This window comes from Cottoperca gobio, chromosome 3, assembly GCF_900634415.1.
Source record: "Cottoperca gobio chromosome 3, fCotGob3.1, whole genome shotgun sequence".
Lineage (NCBI taxonomy): Eukaryota > Metazoa > Chordata > Actinopteri > Perciformes > Bovichtidae > Cottoperca > Cottoperca gobio.
In genome coordinates, this window is record NC_041357.1 from 11,783,151 (window position 1) to 11,809,690 (window position 26,540).

Below are 26,540 nucleotides of genomic sequence, written 5' to 3' on the forward strand. Positions count from 1 at the left end.
TATGTGCTGCTCTCCCTGCCTGCTGGTTGCTGCCTATAAATAGGCTCCACCGTGGCTCTGCACTCCCAGGTGGAGAGTAGAGAGTGATTATTAAATACACGGGCAGCTCTGTGGGGACTTACCGGCTCTCCAGTCCTCACTCTCCATCTGTCTCTAGCTTTTACATAAGATCCAGGTCTTAATCAATACTGCTGGTACACCTATATGTGCTAGGTGAGTGTAAGAAGAAAACCGCTACAGGCAATTCCCGTCACGGCGTTATGTAGGGGAGCAGTGAACGCGGTGTGTCGAAGTAAAGCTTTTATTTATTTTTACAAATGGTATAAACAAGGTCATGCTGGGATGAATGTGGGGAAATTACAAACAGCTGTCAAAGATACATGTCAAAATGTCGCTTAAGGTTTATTTGGGACATTATTCAGAAGGTTTGAAATGAATTCATGGGCCCAGTAGGAACAATCACATTTTCCAGCTGAAGTAAAAACATGAAAATGACTAGAGCAGGATCTTGTGAGGCTTTCCCACTGCAGCCGCAGCAGCAGCAAAGATAAGTAGATTTTCAAGGTGCCAGGAGGCTCAGTGTATGTAGTGAACCGTCACATAAGGTATAATAAGGCGGAATAACCCACAAATTGATGGATGAAGCTGTGGTTTGGAAATTAAACTAAACCTGTGTGTCAGCCTATACCCCTGTGAGCAAAGCAAATGCTGCTTTCTGCGAATGTGTGTGTGTGTGTGTGTGTGTGTGTGTGTGTGTGTGTGTGTGTGTGTGTGTGTGTGTGTACGTGTACGCATGCGTCTTTGTCAGTGCATTTCAGTGCCCTTGGCTCTGAGGCTGAGTGGTGAAACTAATTACAAGCTCAAAGAATCCTAAATTGAATCCTAAATTAGAAAGCGAACACCTCCCATCGGTAGCTGGTGTAGGAGTGAACTCCCAGTCAATAATTTAACTGGAGGAAAATGAGACTTCAAAAGTTTCCACATGAAAAAGTTAGGAATGATGAGAGAAGCAGAGGAACTTTCAAATTGTCTCCTCGGTTTAAAATCAAAGTATCAGACTCATAGATCCGATTTATTATAAAGAAGCCGTTCATACAGATGTAAGAAGTCAGTTTTTTATCACCTGCACGTCAGCTGATATTTAGTTCGTACAGCAAACCGACACAAGTGAGCTTAATCTCATCATATCTTAATCAGCTTCGTATCTGAAGTAAAGCATATAATGTTTATCTTGTTATCTTACTGAATAATTATTAGTTTTTTTATAGGAAAATATTGGAACACGGTGTTCAAGAAGGTTCAGCAGTTATTGTTATATCTGATCATTTAGTGAGTGCAATCCAAACATCGTCAGTGAGACAACTGATTCTTGTGCACACTTTAATTATGTTGCATGAGCTGTTTAGGATATGGATATGATGATGGATATTTTAAAGCTTTTCTAAAATAAAATATATGGTTGTGATTTCAACTGTTTAGGAAATGGAAAAAGTAAGATTATAATAATTATAGTACACATTATCACTTTATGTTTCAATCACTGGAAAAAGCTTAAATGTGCAATAGTTTGGATTATTTTGAATTTAAGAAGATATATGTTAGAATAATATCCTTCAGATATTACACTGGATAATTAATGGTAATTAAAATGTCCATAGGAAGCCGTTTCTAATGAAATGGCTCTGATGAACCCACTGACAGCTACCTGCCCAACCCCAAAAGGCAAGACGGACAAAGTTAGTGACTAGCTGGTGAACATTGTGGAGGATCAGGCAGTTAAAGAGCTAGATGCTAAACGTAAGTTGGTGGAGACCAAACACAGAGCTGAAAGGAGAGTGAATATTAAAACATGATTCAAAATTAATGTAAATGTTGCTTTGTGTGCCTGGATGTAAAAAACAGTCCTGTTGTTTTCATTAATTAATGCCAATTTAAATACTTTAAACTGTATGTTAAAAAAAATGACAACGTGAAATACTGCACGCAGCAACAGAGGAATGTTGAGGTGAGTGAGGGGCTGGAAAGCGATAAAAGAAACATGCACTGCTTACTGAGTGCTACAAGTTCAAGACTGACAAGTGCATTAAGTCCCTCCCATTCCCTGAGTCTACTAACACAACATGCTTCAGCGCTAAATCCCATCCCAGAACAGATTCCCCAGGATTACACTGCTCCTTCAAATCCTTCTTATATAACGCACACATTCTGTCTGCAGACACACGCAGACATTGTGCATGCAAACACTTACAATATGTTTAAATGGATTAAAGCAATTTACACACATATCTTCTCTCCAGGACTTTGGGGGGAAAGAAAAAAACATCCTTTGTAAATCTCTGTTTGTGGTCTCTTTGTGTGCATGTGTGTGCGCGTTTGACCATTGTTTGACATCAAATACAGCTGAAATAAAAGCACAAAATAAGTGCTGTGAAAATAAATCTCCTGGGGTTGTAACCCATGACCATGCACAGGATCCAGATGGTGTGTGGGGAAAAAGACAGCAAGTGTTGCAGAGAAGTGTGTGTGTGTGTGTGTGTGTGTGTGTGTGTGTGTGTGTGTGTGTGTGTGTGTGTGTGTGTGTGTGTAGTGGCGTGTGTGTGTGTGTGTGTGTGTGTGTGTGTGTGTGTGTGTGTGTGAGAGATTTGCCTGAAGTGGCCGTGCGTGTCGTCGTCCTTGGAGTGGTCCAGGTCCTGTGTTGAGAGCAGGCCTGTTTCTTCGCTCTGCTCCTGCTGCTCAGTCATGCTCCTGGCCCGAAATACACAAACAGACAGTTCTGTGTTAACAGCAGGCACCTCTCCGCCGGTCATGTAAACTTGTAAAGAATTGTTTGTTTTTGTCCCCAGGTTTGACTTCAAAGAGAGCTCTTACCCCCAAAACGGTTTATGGGGCAAACAAGTGGACTCTTCAAAATCAACACAGCTGTGATGCAACATTCAAAGTCTGATTCTGCAGGTTTACTCTACATGAATAATCTCTACTCAGCCAAATGAAGCTGTGCTCTAGTGATTGTGCAAATGGGGTCAGTGTCTGCTCTCAACCAGATGTCTACAAAGAAATAAAGCACCTCAGAGGTTGTGCAGATGGCTGGTCTGATGTGCTGCTGTTTGCTGACATTTCTATTTCGAATACACTTTGAAACTTTTCAGCACCAAGTCTCTCCTGAAATGGACTATTACAGATACCAAAAGAAGAAGAAGAACTGTGTTAAGATCAGATGCTTTCAAACATAGACTTACATTTCTTCCCGTGGGCGGTGTTTGACAATAAGTATAGCAAAGCATGATACAAACACTAACGTGAAAACTGAAACTCTGAGGGAACCAAATCCCAGCTTCATGTTTACTCTGATGGATTATGTGGGTCAGGTCATGTTAAATCAGGGTCATGTTAAATCAGGGTCATAGGGTCCTTTTGTGTCCGATGGCATCACGTGTCGGACCCGGAAGCTTGGCCACTACGGAAATTGGCTTCAAAGCCTGCCGCTGTTCCAGGGCTTGGTTTTAATAAAGATGCTCTATAACCGTCTCTGGATTTTACTCAATATTTCAACTGCTATCCATTACTGTTAGTTAACTGTTTCAAATGCTCTATTTGCTTGCTCACTATTATTTCACTCACAGTGTTCATGTGTTACAACTGTCTCAGGATGGTGCATGTACTGTGCATTCAGCCTGTCATATGGCAGCTTAGTTATTCTTAATATACCAAGATCAGCATCACACCAACGTGTAATCCGATTTGGCTGTTTATTGTATTCCTGAACACAAATATACAGATTTTTTTGTTTTTAATCCAATCATAGATTACTTTTTCAAATTATCTGAGTAGTTATATTCTTCCAGGTACCCTTGGATACTGCAGAAATACCCCCTGCGGTACACATACCCCTGCTTGGAAATCTAGATGATAAGATCTCGTGTACTCCTTTAAATTCTTTGCAGTGTTGTCATATAACAGCACAGCTACTGGAAAGCTTTTAAACAATCTATTATGTTTCTTCCTCTCAACAGCGACCTGCCCTGTGTCATATTTTCCTCTGGGAGAGGGAAAGTCGTTACCACCTGCCCTGCTATAATAACAGGTGCTGATGGAAATAGGCTCCTGCATGCAGTTTCCAGTGTATTATCTCTAATTGGCCAGAAGCTTCACGTCAGCCACTGACCTGTTCAAACAACAAGGGCTTCCTGGTCCAAGAGGTTTTACATCTGACTGGTCACCTGTGATCACAGAAGGTTGACTAGCAGGTGAAGGGCCTGCTGTAATAGACGAGGAAAGGCCTAAAGCCTGAGGTTAAGGGATTCAGGAGGGTTATCTGATCCCAGATGTGGGCCTCAGGGTAAAATGGAGCCTTGAGGTGCCGATTCAGTTCACTTAAAATAATGTTCAAAGGGCTGCTTGTAGTTGTGCTCAGCTTTGTAAGGGAATAGTTGGAGTATTTCAAACAGATTCCCCAGATCAGTGGCTGAGGACATGAAGAATAGTTAAGCAAATGCTTTTCTAAGAAAAAAACAATTTGCGTAAAATCATTGATACATTTTTTTATATTTGAGTAAATACATTCTGTAAAATTGGTAAACCGTTGCAAATTAAAACACCCGTCACAACAGAAAATCTCGGTTGATTATAAGTAAATTGGATTTACTTTGTAAAATGTTTTTCTTGAGTAATAAATCAAAAATGTACCAAATTTAGTGAATTTTATATTCAGGGTGAAATCTGAAGTTTTGAGACTATTAATTCATTTTCATATTAAAGCCAGCGTGCAGGCATGTGAAACTTGGACAGTTAGGCACCTTATTATTTTAGTTTATAGTTACTTTCAGACTCTTTACCTGACAGCTGGGATTGTTTTGACACAACATTGTGTCCACTGAGTCTAACTGCACAGGAAACAGACTTTGGATGGCTCTGTGTTGACCTCATTCACAAATTGTTTGCTTGCAGTCTAAAAATCTTATGGAACACATACCGGCCGGTCACGCAGTCATTCTCTCTCGCATTCTCAGTGAGAGGAAAAACCTTTTTTGCCATGAATATGTTTCAGTCTTTGGCCATATTTTGTCCGTCTAAGTTTTCAGGAAATAACGGTCAAAAATAAACCATAATCTTTTGATCACGAGAAAACAGAAGTCATATTCCCGTGATAAATGATCTCGAGAAAACAAGCGTTGTGATCTCGAGATAATGGCATTAAAATTAAAATTTAAAATGCAAGCACGGCCGTTCTCGGCTTCAGTAGACTTCCTCTCTGTCAGTATATTATTGTCTCAACTTGAAACTGTTATTTAAGATTCATTGTTTATTTAGACCAGGAGAGAAAGGCAGATACAGAATATACCAGACTGACCAGTTCCTAAATAAGCAATAATTGTCATGTGCATTATACTGAATGCCATGCTGCTGCTGCTGCTGCTGCAATAAAGCCTGATGATCCCTCAGAGCACTAATGGACAAACACCTCAGTTGTAGGTGGATCGTATTTGAAACACTCACTAAGTTAATTGTTCAGCACAAAACACTGCTTCCTGACTGGCAATTTGATCTGAAAGTTACAAATGTAACCATGGTTCTGAGTCCGAACCGTTTTTAAAAGTCATTATGTCTTTTTAAAAGTCTTGCTTTTGACAATATGTAACCCACAGGGTCCCTGTACAAAAAGAATGTGTACGTGGCTGTACAGATAGATAGACTTATTAAGATTAATAAAGTAGAGATTAGCTAGATATATCATTTAGAAAACCAGGATAGACATTGTTTTTCATACAGATTTAGCCCTTGGATGTGCTCTACAGTGCAATACATTATGTCTGTTGTTTGTTTGTTTTAGGGAATTAGACACCAGTGAGTGCTATCGCGGAGAATTCTGGAAAATTGGTTTCATCGTGTTGCAGAACAGGATGTCACGATGAGGTCTAATCGGTAAAGACTATTCTCATTTCTGGTCCTTGTTCACATCGATAAATATTGTTCACTCAGAAATAAGGCTCTCCTGATTGAAATGAAGCTCTGCATAGATTTAATCAGGAAGACTTCATTCATTCTCAATTCTCTCCCTCACTCCTCCAGCTGCTTCTAATCAGCTGATGGGCGTTCACTCTTTTAGTTAACAAACTACATTTTGCCACAATCTCCATCAGCCATGTCGCTGACTTTAAATCGGTTCTCCTCTCCGCTGCTGTCAGCTGTCATTTTAGGCGACATCGTTAGATGAGCAACCACAGGGTATATGGAGTGACCGGACAAACAATGAGCTGATGGGCCCATGTTGAATCCCATTCCTCAGCATCTGCTGACTGTGTATAGAAATATGCACTCCTAAAGCACTGTTACAATTAATCAAATGACCACAAACCAATTAGATAGACAGATAGATACTTTACTCATCCCGAGGGAAATTGCCACATATGAACCCGTTTTGCCCGTTGGTAATATAGCCTTGCAGGACGCCAGTGGTTATTCTGTTGTTTAGGGTTTGAACTTAGCTGCAGCAGATACCTTCACTACTCTGTAGTACCAGAGAGCTGAAACAGGGAGCCAGTGTCGCGGGAGAAGTGAAGTGAAGAGGAACAACGTAGAGCCTTAATCTATCTAAATAAACAGGGATGTTACTTAATCTGTTTTTCAGCAGCAGCAGCTCAACTAACCAGTCCGAACACGGTTTTATATTTGCCTCATAAAAACACTGCATTTTCCCCAAGACAATACACCCATGTACTGTATAAATGACAACCAATGTCAGCACTGTCATTGTTCATTTAAAACAAACAAGTATACAATGGCTTCACATTAGAACACAGAGGTCAGTACATGTTAAACGACAAATGAACAGCTTTCAAACCTCCCTCCTACTCTTCTGCTGGATCTTTTAAACGCCTCTCCTCGTCCATTTTCTTTTTTTGTCTCAGGAGACAAACATTTTGTGCTGTCACAAGACATCCTCCAATCCAATAAACTATAATCTCGTTAAGGTTGCTAGCCACTGGGATTGTTGCTGAAGAATCAATGCACAAAAGGCTTTCCCAGGATTTGCCAAGAAGTACTGTGGCAAATAAATATATGTATTTACAGTGTCTTTAGCATCTTTGAGTTTCTAGAAAAGCGCTATACAAATCTAATGTATTATTATTATTATTATTATTATTATTATTATTATTATTATTATATACAGGACGTTTTTTTAATGTACAGGATTTCCAAGTGTACTAGTTTTAAGGAGACTCTCCAGCAAGAGGGGACACCAATTTGTAAGCAATGTGGTCTGCTTCCTTTACTGTGGGTGTGTAGAAGCAAAGGTTTCATTTGTCTGAAAAGATGGAAGTGTGTTTGTCTTATTAGAGAAAAGTCTGCGTTCTTAAGAGCAGGCCGCATGGGCATATTCTATTATGTGTGTAAAACTTAGGCAAACAAGTGTGCTTATAAAAAATAAAGAAATCCAGAATAAATGCGGAAAAGGAAAAGATGACTATGGCTCAGACTTTTTGCTAGAGCTTTGTCGCATCACTTGGTATCATCACGACTTTCTTTTTGCATGTAGTGCCATTTGTCCCTGAATTTTTTCCCCTATTGTTGTGTATTACCAAATAAGGTCTGCTGGTATTTCACAGACAGTCAGTCTATGAAAATGCAACAGAAGCACAGTCTCTGGACTCTGCACTGCTTGAGACCTCCTGAAATAACCTCCCCATTGTGCAAGCACCTCAAAACAGCCTTTGATGACAGAAATGTGTTTTTAAGACGGCACAAGGCTCCAAATGTTCTTCTTACTGAAGACTATATGGAGCGCAATAATTACTGTTAGAAGGAAAATCCCAAAAGGGATTTCATGGAGGTATAGTTTTGTAGAAAAAACTATTTCTTGTTGACTTTTTGTGTTGTCTCATTAAGAGACTGAGCAAACATTTATTTCAAGTATAACAACACTTCTATTTGTAAAAAGCAGGTCCCTGTAACACTTTTAGTTTAAAGTCCTTTCTTTCTGCAGCGGTCAGACTGTACAATCTCCACGGCCTCTGGGAGACCACCACACCAAAACAGACTATTCCAGCACTGTTATGACGTTTATACATTCACTACCTTTTAATGCTGCTTCTTACTTTTAACATACTACATGTGTACTTATATTATATTTTATTTTATTTTATTATCGTGTGCTCGCCACTTTACTTTATATGTTATTTTGCTGTAATAATGTAAATGTCCCCGTTGTGGGACTAATAAAGGATTTCTGATTCTGATTAAGTAACATTACACACTGATGTAAACTAGGCCTAGTAGCCTTCTGTCTTATAACTGTCAAAAAGCAACACTGGGAAAAGTCATCACATCTCATTCACATTTTCCACTTTAAATTGCTACTTTATATACGACTATATACATGTTATTACTGAAATGTATAGGCAGCTAAAGCACCTGGCTTTTTGAATAAACTGCCCTTTATCATTAAAAACAGAAACACTTGTCAAGATTGTCAAGAGCAGCCAGGTTAAGATGCCAAACAGAAGCGGTTCTTCAAAATAAAAGGATAATATGTTTCACTTTTGGAATAAATATAGTTTACAGGGCATAATGGGCAATACACGATGAATTATTTTAAAACATAATATTCATATCATATTGAAATGGTTATTGAGGGAAATCACACACTTCTGATCAGGTAAAATGAATTACAAGTATACTGCAGTACCCACTGTGATTAAGGCTTTCAGTATGAACCCACATCAGGCTAACATTTGGTTTGAATATAATACAAGACATCACTACACACTGATAAAAAATAACATTGTCATGCCTTGGTTAGCATTACCCTATTAGCATTTGGCATTTTATTTTAGAAATGTTTACCGGAAGTCCCACTCCACCGCCCGCTACCTTAACGTCGTCTTACGGCTCCTACCTGTAGCTTCACAAGCAACCGCGACTTTGTCCGCCGTATATTCGCCTTGTAGCTCCACGAAACTCCTCCGGTCTGTGCTTCATTTCTCGGTCAAATCATTTCATGTTCTTTAACTACGAAAAACGGACTATAAAACTCCAGTCTGGGCACGAAAAACCATGAAAGCTAGAGGACAGAGTCGCGTTGAGGGAGCTGTGACCTCCTCAGAAGTGTGTCCTGTGTGAGGTGGGTTGTGCTTACCTACAGCCCAGTCAGTGCGGGCTGTGTACACACTGCCAGGGGATTAAACGCTATGTTCTTCCCACAGACGCCCAGAATAATTTAACGACTGCTCATTAATTGAATCTGCCAGGGCTTCTGTAGTTTAATTTTTTTTATTTAAATCGTGAAGTAATGGCTACTGAGCTATTGTTCCATTAGGGCTTGTTTCATAAAAGGATTAAGGGTGGTGGAAGACATGCTATTTAAATCTGTTAATTCAGTTAAAGTCGAAAAAATACTCAATTACAAGTTAATGTTATTCATTGAAAATGTTACTTATAGATCCTCTCCACTCAAAAATGTGTTTTTCATATGTTTATGTCCCCTATAATGTCTGACCTTGACTATTCTGACAATGTGTGTCACTAGAGAGGTTTTGTCACAGATTCAACCGTTCCCAGGTAAACTAGATTAGTGTCTAATACGCAAATGTTGACACATTATTGACTAGGCAACAGTCTTCGACACAACACCAGCGTAAACCAGACTTGTCAATAAAGAGAACAAGAGTTAGCATTAGCATAGTGAAAGTTTTACAGCAAACATGGTTAGAGTGCAGATTTGGATGCAAACCGGACACCTGGAGCTTCCGTCCACTATCTACCAAAGAATCCCACTAGATATTGTATGTTTCACAACCAATAACACTGTAGGCCACTGCTAGTTACACGCTACCAAACTATTAAACAACATAAACAAATAAAAGATGCTAACTACACTTATATTTCTGATACTGTGCTAGTCGCAGACTCCTCATCCAAGTTAACCTTGTATGGCTGAATCTCTGCGATGTTTCCTCTAACGGAGAAAATAGACCAGATGCCGAAACTCATCGCACCGTAGCTCAGCGACCGGCTGCGCTTTGCTTAATACGGGTGGGAATCATACGTTGCGCACGATAACAATGGTGTCCCGATACAGTCTTACAGACCAATGACATAAAAATACTGTAAAGTCTGTTAATAGGCCAAAAATTACACCAATAATAGTAGTGATAATTTGATCAATGGTCTCTATAAAGGCCAATCAGAACAGCCAATCAGATTACTCATCAATAGTGAATTTAAACATTTTTAATACTCATTTGCCTGCTTTTCCTGCCTACCCTTTAATTTACAGCTGGACACACACATGCAAACACTCACGCTCTGTGGCGCCCTGCCCGGTTCAGGTTCAGGTTTGTGAGTCACTTGCGGTCCCAATCAGAATGGTCTTGCGACCAACTTTTGGACCATGACCCACCAGTTGGGAACCACTGATCTGCCTCTGTACAGTACGAGTACTACGAGCACATCCTCCCTCAGCACACAACTACAAGCATTCAAGCATTCATACACAAGTGGAGCCACTTTCTAACCAGTAACGTTAAAGAGAGGTTAATGAGTATAAACTGTGCAACTTAATTACAATCCAATTGCTGCTACAAAAGGTGGGTCATATTCGTTTCGCAACATCAATTAGCAGCTTCTGTCAGCTATGAATCACACATGTGTTCCAATGGATGGGTGAATCACCTGTGTGCAAACTGCAGGTGTAACAAACTGTATAAAATGTAGGATATGCTAAATGTATTAAATATCCTCAACTGCTGACAAATAAGATCCGACACCAATAGACGCAGCTAGCTGGCAAACTCGCCCTAAATCAGGGGTTCCTCAACGGCGGCGGCAGCGCCCCCCCCCCCCCCCCCCCCCCAGGGGGCATTCAGACGACGTCGGGGGGCGCTGGAAGCAATATTTTAGAAAGGGGAGCTTTCACGTGTCTTTGGGGGGCGTTTGTGTGTACGGCCCGCGAGGTAATTCATAAACACACGCAAAAAATCTACTCCAAAAAAATGTATCCAAATCTAGCCAGATATAGAATATAACCGGCGGCTGACTGTTTTTCCTGGCCAAGGTCAGGGTCACACAACACGAGCGGAACGTGTCATCACGCGGTCACGTCATGTTAAAAACTTCAATATTAAACGAGACTGTCATTGATATCAGCTACCGCAGCGTGGCGAGTGTAACAAAGAGAAAGGTGGATGCGGAATGTTCCAGGAGAAATGGACGAACGATTATTTCTTTGTGGAAGTAAAAGGCCAGTGTTTGTGTGGACGCGCTTGCGGTCATGAAAAAGGCTCTCAAGCTGCATTACAGCACGTAACATGCCAAACTGCACGAGCTGAAAGGACGAGTCGAGTGCGTTTGAATAAAGTTAACATTGTATTTTTTTAGACTTTTATTTTGCTGAGCGATAAAGTGCTAGAAAAACAAAAACAAGCCCTGTCCCCCGCAGCCACCACTGTTCGAAAGCATTAATGTTATTCCAAAGATACACCATGAATAAAACTAATCTGAATTAATGTTGAAACACTACCGCTCTGGTAGTCATCAGCAGAGCTAATGTTATAGCAGAGCTAACACCAGCAGAGCCAACACCCAGCAGAGCTAACACCAGCAGAGCTAACACCAGCAGAGCTAACACCCAGCAGAGCTAACATCAGCAGAGCTAACACCCAGCAGAGCTAACACCCAGCAGAGCTAACACCCAGCAGAGCTAACACCAGCATCAGGCTGTGTGTTTAAGAAATGCAGATATTTTCGCCTGAGTTTCTGAATGTTGGAGTCGACGTCGCTCCATTTATAATTAATGTGTTGGATTTTTGACTTTTTTTGCACTTTGTAGTTCTCTCCTCTCCTTTCCTCTCTCGTTTGTTCGCGAAGCAGAGAGAATGTGAATGCACAAAGCAACGCAGTAAACACGGAAACGTGCACATAAATTAGATAAATAACATAAGCGTTTGGTTTATTTAATAAAAGAGCACATTTGGCACTATATATTTATATAAAACAAAACACAGAATGTCTTTGTTTGCTCCCAAGGTACATGGCGTATCAGGACAATTAAAGGTAAAAACAACAAAACATTTGTTTAATAATATATTTATTATTATTTTGAAATTTTATTATGTAACTTCAATCTCAGATAATTTGAGTTTTTATAATAACATAATATAGCAGCCTAATAATAAGAAACATATTATAAGAATTTAAATACTAAATTAATATAATCAATATGTAACTTAAACTTGAATAATAATTAGAATAATACAAACAGAATAATAATCAACATTAGAATTCAGGGGAGACAAACAGGAAGCCTACATTTTATTTGATGGGGGGGAAATGGACCTGGATAATGGGTAGGGAGGCGCTGGTCCAAAAAAGGTTGAGAACCACTGCCCTAAATGATCCACATTTGCAGCGATTTAATGCCTTCACTTGGCTGCTGTTTTTCATTCGTCATTCATTCCGTCTTCCCCGTATGCATGTTCTCATTTCATACAAAAACACTTAAATCGCAAACTCAAACTGGGCGTCCTAACTGCTACTGTAAAAAAGGGGAAAGAAATAGTAGATTATCATTAAAATCAGCAGAGTAACATTTATTTAGCTCACTTCAGATTGAAATATCTCCTTTATATTTAGGTTTTATTTACATACTTTTTAATGAATATGTATTAATTATTTTTTTAATAATTTAATAATTTTAGTTTTATCAATGTTAGAAAAAATCTTGTGGGACATCTTCCTGATGTTAAAGTTACTTTTCTGTCCACATGCCCAGTTCCAACATCCCTCTCATTCTCCACGTCTCCTCCTCTGTGATTGGTTAATAAGAGCCACTATCTAAAGCATCAACTGCTATTACCTGGAATCCCCTCATCAGTGTCACTCATGACAAGCATGCGTAACATTCAGAGTACTTCCTGTCTGGTGTTTACTGACCTGGCTCTGCCGGCTGCTATCCGCTGACTGCAGTTACCATAAGGGTGGCGGTAGTGGGGGAGCTGGTAGTATCTGTCCTGGCCTGGGGCCTCTTCGGCAGGCAGGGCCTTAGGGCTGGCTGCGTAGATAGTGCATCCCATGAACACCTCCTGGAAGTAAACCTCAGTGTCCTACAGCGAGCGGAGAAGAGCCGTCCTCAAGGTATCCTTCCTCTGCGCGGCCTGTCCTGTCCTGATGCCAGCCAGCTGCTCTGTGCAAAAGCCATTGGCTCAGCACATTGCTGTCTTAACCCCTCCTTCCCTCTCAATCTCTCCTCCAGCCAACCTCGCTCTCTCTCTCTCTCTCTCTCTCTCTCTGGCCCTCCTCCTCCCTCTGCCGAGCTGAGAGCATCGAGGATAATCAGATTTCACATTTACACTCAACAAAATCATCCCCAGCGTAATCGCTCCCTGTCACTGATGTTGCATTATGCTAATGCTCAGAGCGCACCCTCAGTTCACGAGCATTAGGAGCAGTTAAAAATATCCTGACGGACTAAGAGGAGTGAATGCTACAGCAGATAAAATAGTTGCAGTGTGTACGTTAAAATGATGTAGTGGAGAGTGTGGACTGTTTGACAGCTGGTCGAACACACTGCAACTAATCATCAGTTTTTTGTTTTGTTTTCATTACTGTAATTGCTCAGTCTGTAAATTGTCATAAATTAGTTAGAAATTCTCTGCAGTTTTCCAGAGCTTAAGGCAATCTTTCAATTGCTTCATTTGTCTGATCAATAGAGCTGCAAAGATGTTAACAAAAAACAAGTTGTCAACTATTATTCACCAACTATTTTGATATGCGATTATTCGGTTTGAGTAATTTTCTAAGAAGGAAAATATCTAAATTCTCTGATTCTAACTTCTTCAATGTGAATATTTTCTGCTTTCTTTTCTCCTCTATGACAGTAAACTGAATATATTTGAGTTGTGGACAAAACAAGACATTGGAAGACATCATGTCGGGCTTTGGGAAACATTGAACAACATTTTATAGACCAAACAACTCGAAGAAATAATCTACAGATTAATTCGACAATAAAAAAAAAGTGTAGTTACAGCCCAATTTTAAGTTATATATAGAGCTGACAAAAAGCAGCAAAGCCTCACCTTTGAGAAGCGATTTTGCATGATTATTAACTAAAAGACGTTTTTCAGGACGTATAAAAATACTCTGTACTCTGATGGGGTTTTTCCACACGCACACACACACACACACACAAAATAAATCAATAAACTACTTACAAATTCTTAAAATTGCATCTACTCCTCCCTAATATGAGCAACTGGCACAAAATCCTGCTGGTGCCCACATGTGTTAAACTCTGATTTAGGGTTCCCTAGTGGAGTTTCTGTCCTCCTGTAGTGCTATGGTACGCGATTCCACTGATCAACAGGTGGTGGTAACTCGCCAAGATATACTGCAATGCACCAGCAAATGCAGGGAAGAAGCAGACTGCAAGCTAGAAAATGTGGATGTACACAATGGCAAATTAAAAACAGCTTTGTAAATGTTTTAGGAGGAATTAAGGCACTTGACTTGTTTGTTAGCGCGCAAGGATACACACAATGAGTTTTGGTGAGAAACACTGAATGCAAACAACTTTTGTTTGTTTTCAAGAAAACTCCTATAGAGCTCATTTAAAGTGCGCAGAGAAGCTTTCCTCCTTCAGCAGATGATTGTGAAAACACAAACGATCATTCTGCACGGTGAAGTCAACAAAAACACATTTTGAGATAAAAGGGGGACTTAGATTAGCTGATTATCAACATTGTTGTCAATTCTACTTTTGGTTTGTTTCAGGACTACATACCGACTCAAACTGAAACATCTTACAATTTCACAAAGATGCAAAAGTGTTTCCTGAACTGCAATAACAGCAACTAAATGTATTTAAATGGCATGTATATGGTTTTAAAGCAAACATGCTACAGGAAGTTAAGTGAGCAGTAAAACAGGCTAAAATCGGACATTTGATCCAGCTCAGACCGACTGGCCTCTGTAGAGACACTGCTCTCCTGTGGCCAAATGCCACAGTGCAGCTTAATCTGATGTGCACTTCTAGCATCATCATATTGCACTTCGCTAGGAGAGGAATACTATTTATTTAAATCAGTTTATCACTCAGAGATCAACCTGTGTGGCAAACTGTTTATTCTTGATTAAAAGGGTTCATTTCCATTCATAATAAAGTCTTCTGTAAAGTGAAATAATTGTACCACGATGACTTTTTCTTGATTTTCAAGCTTAACACATAACTTCCAAGATAAGACTTGCACAAACATAGTAGTTGAAAATAGGATCATTTAACAGTCTTCTCTCAATTCCACAGCATCCACAGAGCCGAAGCCGTCGAGCAGTTCCAAGGACAGATTGTCTCATAAAAAGATTTATTTTTTTCCAGCCCAAATTTACAAAGGCAAGTTACAGAGTATTGTATAAAAAAGAATCATGGTAATGTACACTTTACACAAACTCCTGAAGGGAGGGAGAAAGGAGGTGAGGGTGAAGAGTTCTGAATTTCTCACACAGAAAGAAAATGAAGACATTGTAAACATCCTTGCAAGCACCAGAACCGGTACTCTGGGGTGGGGGGGTTGGGGGTGGGGGTGTTGTGTGACAGTAGGTGGGTTTGGGAAAAGGACAAACGAGCAAGTGTCTCTGTGTTTTCACAGAAGAATGTTCAACTAGGCACCAATTGAGACAACTGCTGGCCAATAAATATACTCTTCACCATGAAACAAATACAGTCCTGCAAAATACAAGAGCCAAGCACTTTCCAATATGTTGATAGCAAACATTACTTTTCTGGCTTTTCATACACTTCAGTATATATGATTTTCACTGGGCTTTGCTTACTACTGAGATAACATTACTACTCTCAGAGAGAGAACAAATGCACTTGTCACAACCATTGTCTGATAAAACTATATGTACTGTATGCAGTCTGCTGGTACTAAAACCCACTGACTTTAATGACAACATCACAGCTGCCTAGATTACCCTTACAAATTAAGTACAAGTCAAACACCACCACATTCAGCTTTTTCATGTTAGCCATTCTTCTTTAAAATGCGCAAAAAGTCAAAAGATAAACCATCTTGCAAACTTCCGTGGGACAAGTAACTGGCAACTTATTTACTGGGAATGTCCGTGAACCTCAAAAGTAATTGCTGCAGTTTCATAATCATGAGACTCAACAAACATCCAGCTTCAGAGGGTGTTAGACATGAGACTAACTGGCAGTTTATGGACTTGATCACATACAGTATTCAATGAGAGAGAAAAAAAACTTACAATAATGGGAACATTAAAAGTGTAAAACCAAAATCAATCAAATTCAATTTAACGACAACACGGTCAATATTTTACTCTCATTACAACGCGTCAGAGGAACGTAAAGACTGTTCACAACCCCCAACAGCATGGTGTGGCATAAAACCTTTAACAAGTCCTTCTCCTGAGCCAATTTCTCATTTATAAATGAAACCACTACAGCAGCACGTCCAGCTCTGAGCAGAAAATGTGCTTTTTTCCCCACACCAATAAACAAAAGCCCTCTCGAATCAATGCAAATAGCATCTGGATAGAATTTCACTTACAACCCCTGAGGTACAACAGAACTGTAATTTCCTCTGCTAGAACAGGCCATGTTGACTGTTGCTTTTGCTGCAGATTTAAAGTGAATTGACAAAGTGGAACAACCAGTTTGAGATCCAAAGGAAAGCCGAGAGCAACGTGCTTCTTCCCAGCCGAACTTTGAGCCTCCCTTCTTCAGCCCTATGTGCGTGATCAAGGTCCCCATTTCACTGGTTTTCACCATGTTAACTTTTGCTCCAAGCTTCTCATCGGCTCACCCTTCTTTTTATTTTTGTTTGTTTGTTGGTTCACATGACAGTAACAGGGGTTTTGGGGGTCATTTCATGCACTTGTGTTTAATGTGCCAGTATGTTGACAGCACAGGCAGAAACTGAACAAAGAAAGCCGTTTGTCTGAAGTATCAGACTCATTGGCCCAGTTGATCTAAAAATAGTTGCTAGTAGGTAACCCATGCATACTGTCCGAGGTGAACGTGTTACGGTGAAGCCACACGCGCAAGCGAAGCACCCAGAGAAATTTTCGTCCTTTTGACAGTGATCAACTGCCTGAAAATCAGACAGATGTGCCATTTTGTTTTCACTACATCCGTCAGTTGAATCACTGAAAAAGATCTGAGATGTGGACAGCGACTGAGTTCTGGTTCCAGGCTAATTGCACGCTGCATGTTGGGATCAATGTGTGAACCAAGCTTGTGATGTGTTGAAAAAGTAGAGGCCAAGTGAATAACACAGAAAAAGTGCAGCAAGACAACCAAAGCTGGGTGAGAAGAAGAAACAGCGAGACGTCTCTGAAACGATGATCTGAGCACATAATGAATAACGCTGTGAAGGCTGAAAGCTATTTAACAGTGACAAGTTTTTAAACAGTTGCGTGCTGGGATAAATATAAACATTTATGCACATAAAAGTAGGCTAAAAGTCTATATTACAGCAGAAAAATACTGGAGTCGAGTGGAATTTCACATTTTTTTTTCAGAAAACAATCAAACGCGACGAGTCACAATCTTACAGTAAAACCTTACAAGTGGCCAGATGCAGTGATGACAACGCCCCGTGAATTCATCGCTTGCTAATGTGGCTTCACCGTTTTGAGTGTAACGACAGATGCGACCCTTTCATTGTGAGGAAAAACAGGAATCATACCAGCATCAGACACATTCAAGGATGAACACAATGATATGGAGTAGAAGTGAAGTATCACCGAGAAAAGAAAACATGAATAGTGTTTATTCTCCATTGAGGTGTGTGCGGTCCCTTCGCAAAAACATGACGACATCATCCCTGAAACAAGAACTGAGGGTTCAAAGAGGATGGGAATCGACAATGACGATGGAAAAATGAAAAACTTCTCAGGCTCTCAAGTCTCTGAAGAAAGCAGCTGTTGCCATATTCCCTCTCCCCCACGAAATATAGCCAAACATTTGTCAAGTTAAGGATATACTGTTGTTTCACGGCATACAATAAGCCAAAGACATAGAGTTGAAATAATTTCAATATGATTCACTTTTTCTTTTCAGTCTTTTAATTTAGTTTGACTCCCCCTTTTCCCATCAGCCACCCAATTTATCAAAATCCCCTGCCAGTTTCTTTCTGCAAAAAACGATGCAGTCAAAGAAAGAAAAAAACAACAAAAAAAGCTGTTCTGGCAGTCCAATAGTCTCTTTTTGCATTGTATTTGTTGACAGTGCAAAGACTAGATAATCAGCGGGTTGGTGTTTCCTCTGCGTGGTGAGGCAGAGTGATGGCTTTGAACCTGGGTTATTATCAGTCCTGTTCTAGTCCAAGGTTTGGAAAATTTGGGGTCATATACGAGGGGAGGACAAAAAACCCCGACATTCTGCCTCGCCTCGGGGCAGAAGAACTAAAAATATAGATAGAAACACCATTCAACTGATGTCTAAAAGGTAACACCCGGGAGATTTTCTTCTCATGTGAGCCAGTCACATGAATCTTTGCAGGGTTGAGGTGTGACGGTCAGGTTTCCCTGTGAAATAAACAAAGGAAAGAGATTTTTTTATCACCACATCACGTAATACCATCTACATCAAACACCGAAACAAAAAAGAAAAAGTTGCCGTTTTTCTTTTTTTAAAGCTTTCTACACTTCTGTAAATCCTCTCTGTATGAGGATGGCAGTGCTGTGCTTAAGCTCAATTTAGAGGTATTTGTACCTTAACCGTTTAGTCTACTTAATACTTTTACTTCATTACATTTCACAGGGAATACTTGTACATTAAACATAACATAAAATATTTGATAATCTTAATAAATATTTTGCTTTTCTTTTTTTTTTGTTAAACACAATACTGTATGTAACATATTTTCTCCCCTCTGGCCAACTACAACATTACAACTCTGTTTACACATTAATTAATACATAGTAGTAATACTATAATATATATAATAATGTTGCGCTCTGGAAGGGCCCGTTCTGCAAAATGAGTACATTGTACTGATAATACTACTGTACTTTTATTTAAGTAAGAGTAGAGCACTTTTACTTGTAATGCAGGATACTTTTGTGGTATTTCTAATTAAAGGATTGCAATACTCCTACCACCACTGCAGGTGTGTTATTAATTATAATGTGTCAGACCTGCAGCCTACACTCAGTGGCCATATTATTAGGTACACCTAGCTACCTAACTAATGCAGTGTAATGCAACAATCCTGTAATAAATTGCATTGTCATGAAGGCTATAATGTTCATTTTTTGAGAGGTGTTGATTCAACTACATGATTATTTTGGAGGATGTTGTTTCCGGTACTATTTAACTGTATTGTACTATACTGACTGTTTCTATTAATTTGTCCACCCAATTCATATCAATGAAGGTAAATAATAGAAACACCTTCACAATGCTGTATTGGTGGTGCATTTGAACTGCATTGCAATAAACACCATTCATTTATTTATTCATCAAATGACTCAGTTGTCATTTAAAAGAGCTGCCACTAGATGGCAGTGCAGGCTGCTCAGGTTTAGTGTCTTGGCGGGCTCATTCCACATCTCTATTATCAACACTATGATCCACTTGTCCTCAGAGGACCTACTTAGGATGGATGAGCTGAGGAGCTAAATGCTGCACTGCATATTGTACAAGATTGCAGCAGAGTAGTAAGGGCTTTGTTTGACCATGATTTGTTGTTTTTAACAGGTTGCTTGCCTGGGAGTACAGAGCAGGGTGTTCTTTTCACTTCAAATCAAATAAACCCAGGACAAAGAAACTAACCGCTTTATCATTTGTGCCAGTATTCGTAACCTAAATATTTTTAACTAGAGTGAAGCAAGATGTCTACCACCTGCATTTGTCGGGTTTGCAAAAAATTGCTCTCAGTTTATGTCTCAGTAGCCTTGTGTTTTGTTTAACAGTCTTTGGCGCGTCTCTCCAACTATGGGGGTCTTACCGTTCTCACCTCCGTGGTGGTGGGTAGAGGGAGGGGGTTGCTGCTTGTTGGCTGGCAACAATAGCTGCTGAAGAGAGACCTATGGCGAGTTGGAAAATGTATTGCTATCAGTGATAATTCCTATTTAGGTTCTGAATTTAGATTGCTGATTGTTCATCTGCCATAATTTAACAGCCTGCATCTACTGTGGGCCTTTTTTTTGTATTTAAGTAACTGTCATTAATGTACTTTGCATATATAGTACCTTATTAAGTATAACATTTAGTGTAGTGATTGAACTATCAAACAGCATGATGGGTTGACGGACTGACCTGTGGCGTAGGAGAGGTCATATTGGCCCGAGAGCAGGGGGTATCCCAGGTGGTGGTGAGAGGGCATGATGCGCTGGGAGGGCGAGGAGCGTGGTCGATCCACGTCTCTTTCCCTCTCGCGCTCCCTTTCCCGATCTCTGTCTCCACCAGCTCCTCTGTCCTGCTCCCTCTCCCTCTCATGGGGTGGCTTGTCACCTACTGTGGGGGATTTGCTCTTGTATTGGCTGGCGTGCTGATGCAGGATATCCAGGGCTTTGGAGTCTGCTGCCGTTTTGGTGACAGTAGGGCTAGCGCGAGATTTGTCTCCGCCTTCCTCACCTCCGGCTATTTTATTGCCATATGGAGAAAACGGATAGCCTCCAGGAAGGTACGAACCTGAGAGTGATGAAGAATATTGACGGTTCAAAATCAGGTTTATGTGGAATACAAATGGGACAATTGATGATTGATTACTATTTGTTAATGCTCACATCAGTCAAGCTGAATAGTCAACACAATTGAATTCAGGTGACCAACTAGTCTATTTTGACTTCTGGACAAAACTGTCACATCGTCCACATAATAGTTATTTTCAGGCACTAATACTAGTACATGTTCTCTACATGGGATGGGAAAACAAACACTGTAAATATTGAAATGTGGTTGACCACAACTGCAAAATGTGGCAGTTTCATTTAATTTACAAAAGGAAAGTGGCTTAAGACCAGCATTCTCCATGCAAGTTACTAATAGTACGGTTACCATGTCTGGTGGTGACTCACCAACCATGTTGGTGTGATACACATTACACATTTCATGTATATGTATCCTAATGTACTTTGGTTTAAATATATCAGACCCTCCAGGAATTTGTGGATTGTGCCAACCCCTTTAATATTTTGCAGAAAACCTAAGAATGCCCCTAGTATACGTCATTTTCCACGTATACAAATCCTATTAAGAACCAAAATATCCATCCTTGATTGATTTGACCTATCTAACTTCCATGCAGACTACTTCCATGCTGTGTCTTAGCCCCCATCAAGCTCCAACAAATCATTGCAATTATTTCATGCTGCGCTACCATTTTTTTAAATAACTGCAATTTCTAGTAAAAACAAGCCATTAGTCACAAAAACCTTTGAACCAGACATCCAGCTGAGACAAGTACATACAGTTTGATAAAGCTGCACGAACAAATACTTAGGGCCACTGTGTTTTCAAAAAGCAATGCTAGCAAAAAATATTAAATGATTTAAGCCATGTTGACTATGATGCCTTTCCATCACTGTAAACTAAAATGAATGATTAAACTCACTAGCCAAAAGAATATTACAAACTGGATGATTTTATCTTGCGAGCACAAGTTCGAAATAATTTTAAAAAGTAGAATTATTTTTGAAACTACATATTATTTTTCACTAGGAGTGTGTTAAAAACCCCTAGTATTTACATAAAAAAAAAAGTTAATCTAATGTCATACCTGGGTAATTCTGCATCATGACTGAGGGCATGCCCCTGTATCCAGGGTGGTTGGGGTCATAGCCTTGTCCATAGGGGTAACCATGCATGTAGGGCATGTAGCCCTGGTGCTGTGCTAGTGGTGATGAGAACTGCATGTGGGGATTAGAACGAGAGTCTTTACTCATGGCCCGGTGGTCCTCAGAAGGGATTCTGGGATCACTACCCTCTTTGCCGTCCTCCTTGGGCCCACTTTGACTGTCTTTGAGCCTGGGCCTTTCATCCTTTAATTTACGATCTCGTTCCCGTTCTCTGTCCCTTTCATCTTTCCATCGAGGTTGCTGGTGTTCGTCTTCTGCTTGGGGCTTCTGGCCCTCAGGGTACTGCTGAAGGCGGGAAAGAAGGTCCAAGTCAGCACAAATCAGCATCTACATATTGAAATAACTATTCTCACAACAGATTCAAAAGCATATATTCCTACACTGTTATAGATTGGTGTTTACCTGTCTGTACCACATTGCCTGCTCCATCCCTGCCTGACCTCTGGACTCCAGTGATTGCTTGGAGTCTTCCTTTCCATGGTGACCCCCTTCCGTCAGCTTCATTTTTAGCCCCTCAGCTTGCTGGGACTTTGGGTCCTCCCCCTTTATGCTTCCCAGGGATTTGGAGGAGGGCTCAGAGGGTGAGTCCCTAGATTTGCTTGAGGGCTGCGGCGTCTTGCCAAGGTCTGACTGACTTGGGGCTTTGGAGAGGCTTGGCGGCATCGAGCTCTTTTGTTTCCACTCCTCCTTCATGGAGGCTTCTCTTTCTTTTATGGCTATGTCCGACTTCTTCTCAGCACGATGCTGTTCAGCCATCTGTCGCTGCCTCTCATCGTACTGTTGCCGGTAGGCTGGGTTGGTGTTCATCAAGTGGTTATGGTAGGCTTGATCGGGATGGTATGCATATGGGGGAACATAAGCATACTGGTTGTAGTAAAGAGGTTGCATGTACATGTTGGATCGCTGTTGGATGACTGAGGGTTGCTGTTGTTGCTGCTGCTGTTGCTGCTGCTGTTGCTGCTGCTGTTGCTGTTGTTGCTGTTGTTGCTGCTGTTGCTGCTGCTGCTGCTGTTGCTGCTGTTGCTGCTGCTGCTGCTGTTGCTGCTGCTGGCCAGGAATACTGATGTCAGGTTTGCGGTCTTCATGAACCTCAACCTTGACTTTTTCCTCACCTTGGTCCTGATCCTCTTCCCTTTTGATCTTAATATGACCTTCAGGCACTGGTGTGCCTGGATTGGGCCCACCAGGACTTGGGTTTACGTAATTGGGCGAGTAATACGTCTCATAGCCGGGATAGTACGGAGAATCTTTGTTGGGTGTCTGGTTTGGAAAGAGTGCTTTTTTGACACTTTCCCTGACAGCTTGGTCCTCTGTCCTGACTTTGACACCTTCTAGTTTCCCTTCACCATCCTCACCAGCATCTGAAATGTCTGAATATGCTGGGCTATTGGTTTTGACTGAAGAGTTATCTGCACCATTCTGGTTCCCAGCGTGAAGTGGCGTGAGAGGCTGTGGCATCCCAGTGCCATCTATCCGACTGGCTACACCAATGGATGGGCTAGGGGCATTGTCAGAAAAGCTGTAAATTTTGTCAGCCTCAGCCTTGATACTGGCCAAGCGACTCTGATGAGGATCAGAGGAACCATTGAGCAGTGCTTCCCCCTTATTTCCTGGATCAGAAGGTTCAGAGCATGGAAGCTTTCCTTCCTCAAGTTTACCTCCCTTTCCCGGAGGCTTGGGGCTGTCAGCCTCCTTCACACCATCTTTTTTCTTCTTTTCTTTCTTCTTCTTGTCTTTGGAGCTACTTGAGGCAGGATCTCCAATGACAGGGGGTTTAGGCTGTGTGCCCTTCATTTGGGGACTCTTGGGAATCCCTTGTATCATTGGGGTAAGCCCCGGGGAAGAATTTGGGTTTACAGGAGGGAAAGGGTACATCTGCTGGGATGCTGTAGAGCCAGGGCCAACCGGCCGTGGTGATTTCATGTTTTTCTGGGCCATTTTATCAGCTTTTGTGCCAGCCTTTTTAGACTTGTCTGATCCTCTCTTATCATCTATACCATCATTACTGGCTTCATCAGTGAGGCATGGCCCATCTTCACACCCATCTGTCGGGGGACCTCCTGTCTCTGGATCTGTCTCAGCAATTTTCTTTTTACTCTGCTTTGAACCAAACTTGCCAGGAGATGGGGAAGGACTTTGAGCATCAAAGTTCCTACCTTTAGGAGTAACTGAACGTGCCGGAGACAAGCATCCTTTCTGCGAGATAGATGCTCCATTACAGTTCCCTGGTTCAGGGTGGAGAGTGGAGTCCTCTCCATATTCACTGTCTCCATCTATTTCCAACTTTATGTCGTCATCATTGTGGGCACGGGCTTGGTGGTACTTGAGACCATTAATGTGCTTATACTTCTTGTTGCAGTTAGGGTGTGGGCAATCAATAAGAACTGGAGAGGGGCAGCTGCGATCAAGGGGAGGTGGAAGTGGCTCAGTCTTAATAGAAGGAATAGGGAGACCTGTTGGACCCACTCCTCCACTGTTGGAGTTTGTCCGCATACGTTTGTTGCCTTTGGTGTCCTCTGAGCTGGAATTGGGTTCCATGTCCGAAGCTGGTTTGGACTTGCGTTTCCCAGCTGAGGAGGGACTGGCCTTGATGTCTTCTGTGTTGCTGTTCGGTGGGGTGCGGCGCTCTGATGGCGTCTGGCTGCCCCTCCGGCCCTTGCTGTTGGAAGCAGCACGCGTCTTGTTGTTGGTGGTGCCCTTGTTGTCTGACGAGTTGCTGTTCTCGTTGATAGGGGTGTTGCTATTCGGTCTCATTCGCTTACCTCGACCACGCCCATTCCTCATCTCTAGATCGCTTGTAGGGGATTCACAAAACCTGCAGTAGAGGCAAAAATCACGTATAAGAATTTGTGAAATCAATACATGGCAGATTCTGCGATGATACAATGGAAATTTGGATTTCTCAAATAACATTGCTTTGGGGGCTTACAGTCAATTGTTTTAAGTGTAATGGAGAGTACACCTGTGTGTAATCAGATGATTCTTTGTTAAATACACTCTGCTAGGTAAATAGAAAAAAGTTCAGTTTTTGGCAACTGTAATGTTCTCTAAAATGCCTTTATACATTCCCTTTTGAAGACATTATTGTTCATCCTATTCAAAAAATATGTATTATTTACTACACTATTTTAGGCTACTTCTCTGCTTAGCTTGCAAAATGGTATTTGTTCTACAGGAGGTTTGTTTATATTTCCACTGGGAATCTCACATACAGTGTTATTTACTTTCTTGGTATGCCAAATTACATGCTACAATTACACAGTCTCATAGGAAATTCAGAAAACAGAAAATTAGTCATAACAGTAATACCAATGTTGAGAATACTTGCGGATTTAAGTCCTTTTGAGGCCAGAACCAATAATAAACAGCGGCAATGATATCAAAATATGTAAAACGATTGTTCTGTCTCTGTCCTCTCATAACACACCAATCTAATATTTTGTGCACAGTAAGTGCGTAAGCACTTTAAACAAAGCAACATGACAACTCAAAAGCATGTAAACATCATTTGAAAAGACAGCAGTGAACATTCTTGCTGCTTTCTAATCAAAGCATAAAGCCTTATCTCTCCATAACAGTAATGTAATTATCTTTCTGCACAGCAGTGAAGGTTAGCAATCTGTGACAAAGAGAGACACTGGGCTGGTATGATTCACTGCTTCCTCTACAAGTTTCTCCAAACAATTTCAACACTAGCAGGGGATGTGAATACATCCGTAGTCTGGCAGTGGTAGAAGAATTTAGACTCATTACAAGCCCAGGTTTATATTCAGTCCGCTGAAAGCTTTCTGAATTATTCATTATGTGTCCCTAATGTAGTTGTGCTGCAAACCATAAGACTATCTTGGTGCAAATACAGCCCAGCAAACCTCACTTACTGTGCAAACCTCACTTACGGAACATTATTGTGATATACTGTGATACATTAGTGTGATACAACCTCTCCTTGTTTTCCATTAGTGCTACTTTAATCTAGATTTTTTTTGTATTGCACTTAACCATGCATTTCAAATATAGATTTATATTTACATTTAGATTTGGTACAGATGTTCTAAATCAAAGCAAGTGCTTGGCAATGTATTTCACACAACCTGTGTATTTTGCATAACAAAAGCAAATACCCAGAAACTAGAAACACCTTAAGCTACCGCCCACATAACACTGATCTAAGAAATTGCAGCCTTATATAGAGAATGTTTTACAGTGTTGAGGAAAAGCTATTAGTCCAATAATTGGATTCTGCAATCTGGATTGTTAGAGTAGCTTTCTATTTCCACTACTTCCTCCCGGGACATCAGCCGTTTGCCAATGAATCCTGTTTCCCCAGTCTCCAGATAAACGCTAACATGTACTTGGAAGGTCCAGCTGCACACAAGCAAGTTTGTGCATTATGCCGTATATCCTTGAGCTGATGCAACTACAGCAGATTCATATCACACAGAATATGAAAAGGTTAAGAGACCAAGCACAGCTTGGATAGAGACACTGCATCAATGATTCATGAAAACCATGACTTTTTTCCCCCTACCTTGACATTTACAACTACCATCTGTGACTGTAAATTCTTTGTAAAGTGCAGATACAATGCAAAATCTGTCCGTGTAGCTTTAGTTTTAACAACACCAAACAAGTGATGCCCTATTAATAGAACAAGTGCAGATGAGATGATGCATAATTAAATACCACTATGCACCCCTGCTTTCTCCGGTTAAAATAAA

At 40.8% G+C, this 26,540-nt stretch overlaps 2 protein-coding genes across 4 annotated transcripts in view; both read right to left on the reverse strand.

Annotated features, from left to right (window-relative positions):
• The window catches only part of gramd2aa (GRAM domain containing 2Aa), a 32,722-nt gene extending 19,508 nt beyond the window's left edge, over positions 1-13,214 (reverse strand). Inside the window, 2 exon segments of the mRNA XM_029428538.1 lie at positions 2,647-2,745; positions 12,928-13,214. Coding sequence (XP_029284398.1) covers positions 2,647-2,745; positions 12,928-13,067 — 239 coding nt within the window. The 5' untranslated portion in view covers positions 13,068-13,214.
• Positions 13,215-15,096: 1,882 nt separating this feature from the next.
• Positions 15,097-26,540, reverse strand: part of znf609b (zinc finger protein 609b) — a 74,578-nt gene continuing 63,134 nt past the window's right edge. The window contains exons 5-9 of one of the 3 annotated variants that reach the window (XM_029458523.1): positions 22,225-24,637; positions 21,744-22,104; positions 20,282-20,656; positions 19,971-20,049; positions 15,097-18,546 (exon numbers count right to left, since the gene is read on the reverse strand). In XM_029458523.1, coding sequence (XP_029314383.1) covers positions 19,976-20,049; positions 20,282-20,656; positions 21,744-22,104; positions 22,225-24,637 — 3,223 coding nt within the window. In that variant the 3' untranslated portion in view covers positions 15,097-18,546; positions 19,971-19,975. Of the gene's footprint in view, positions 18,547-19,970; positions 20,050-20,281; positions 20,657-21,743; positions 22,108-22,224; positions 24,638-26,540 lie in introns of all 3 variants that reach the window. The other 2 variants (XM_029458514.1, XM_029458530.1) reach the window with 2 other exon arrangements.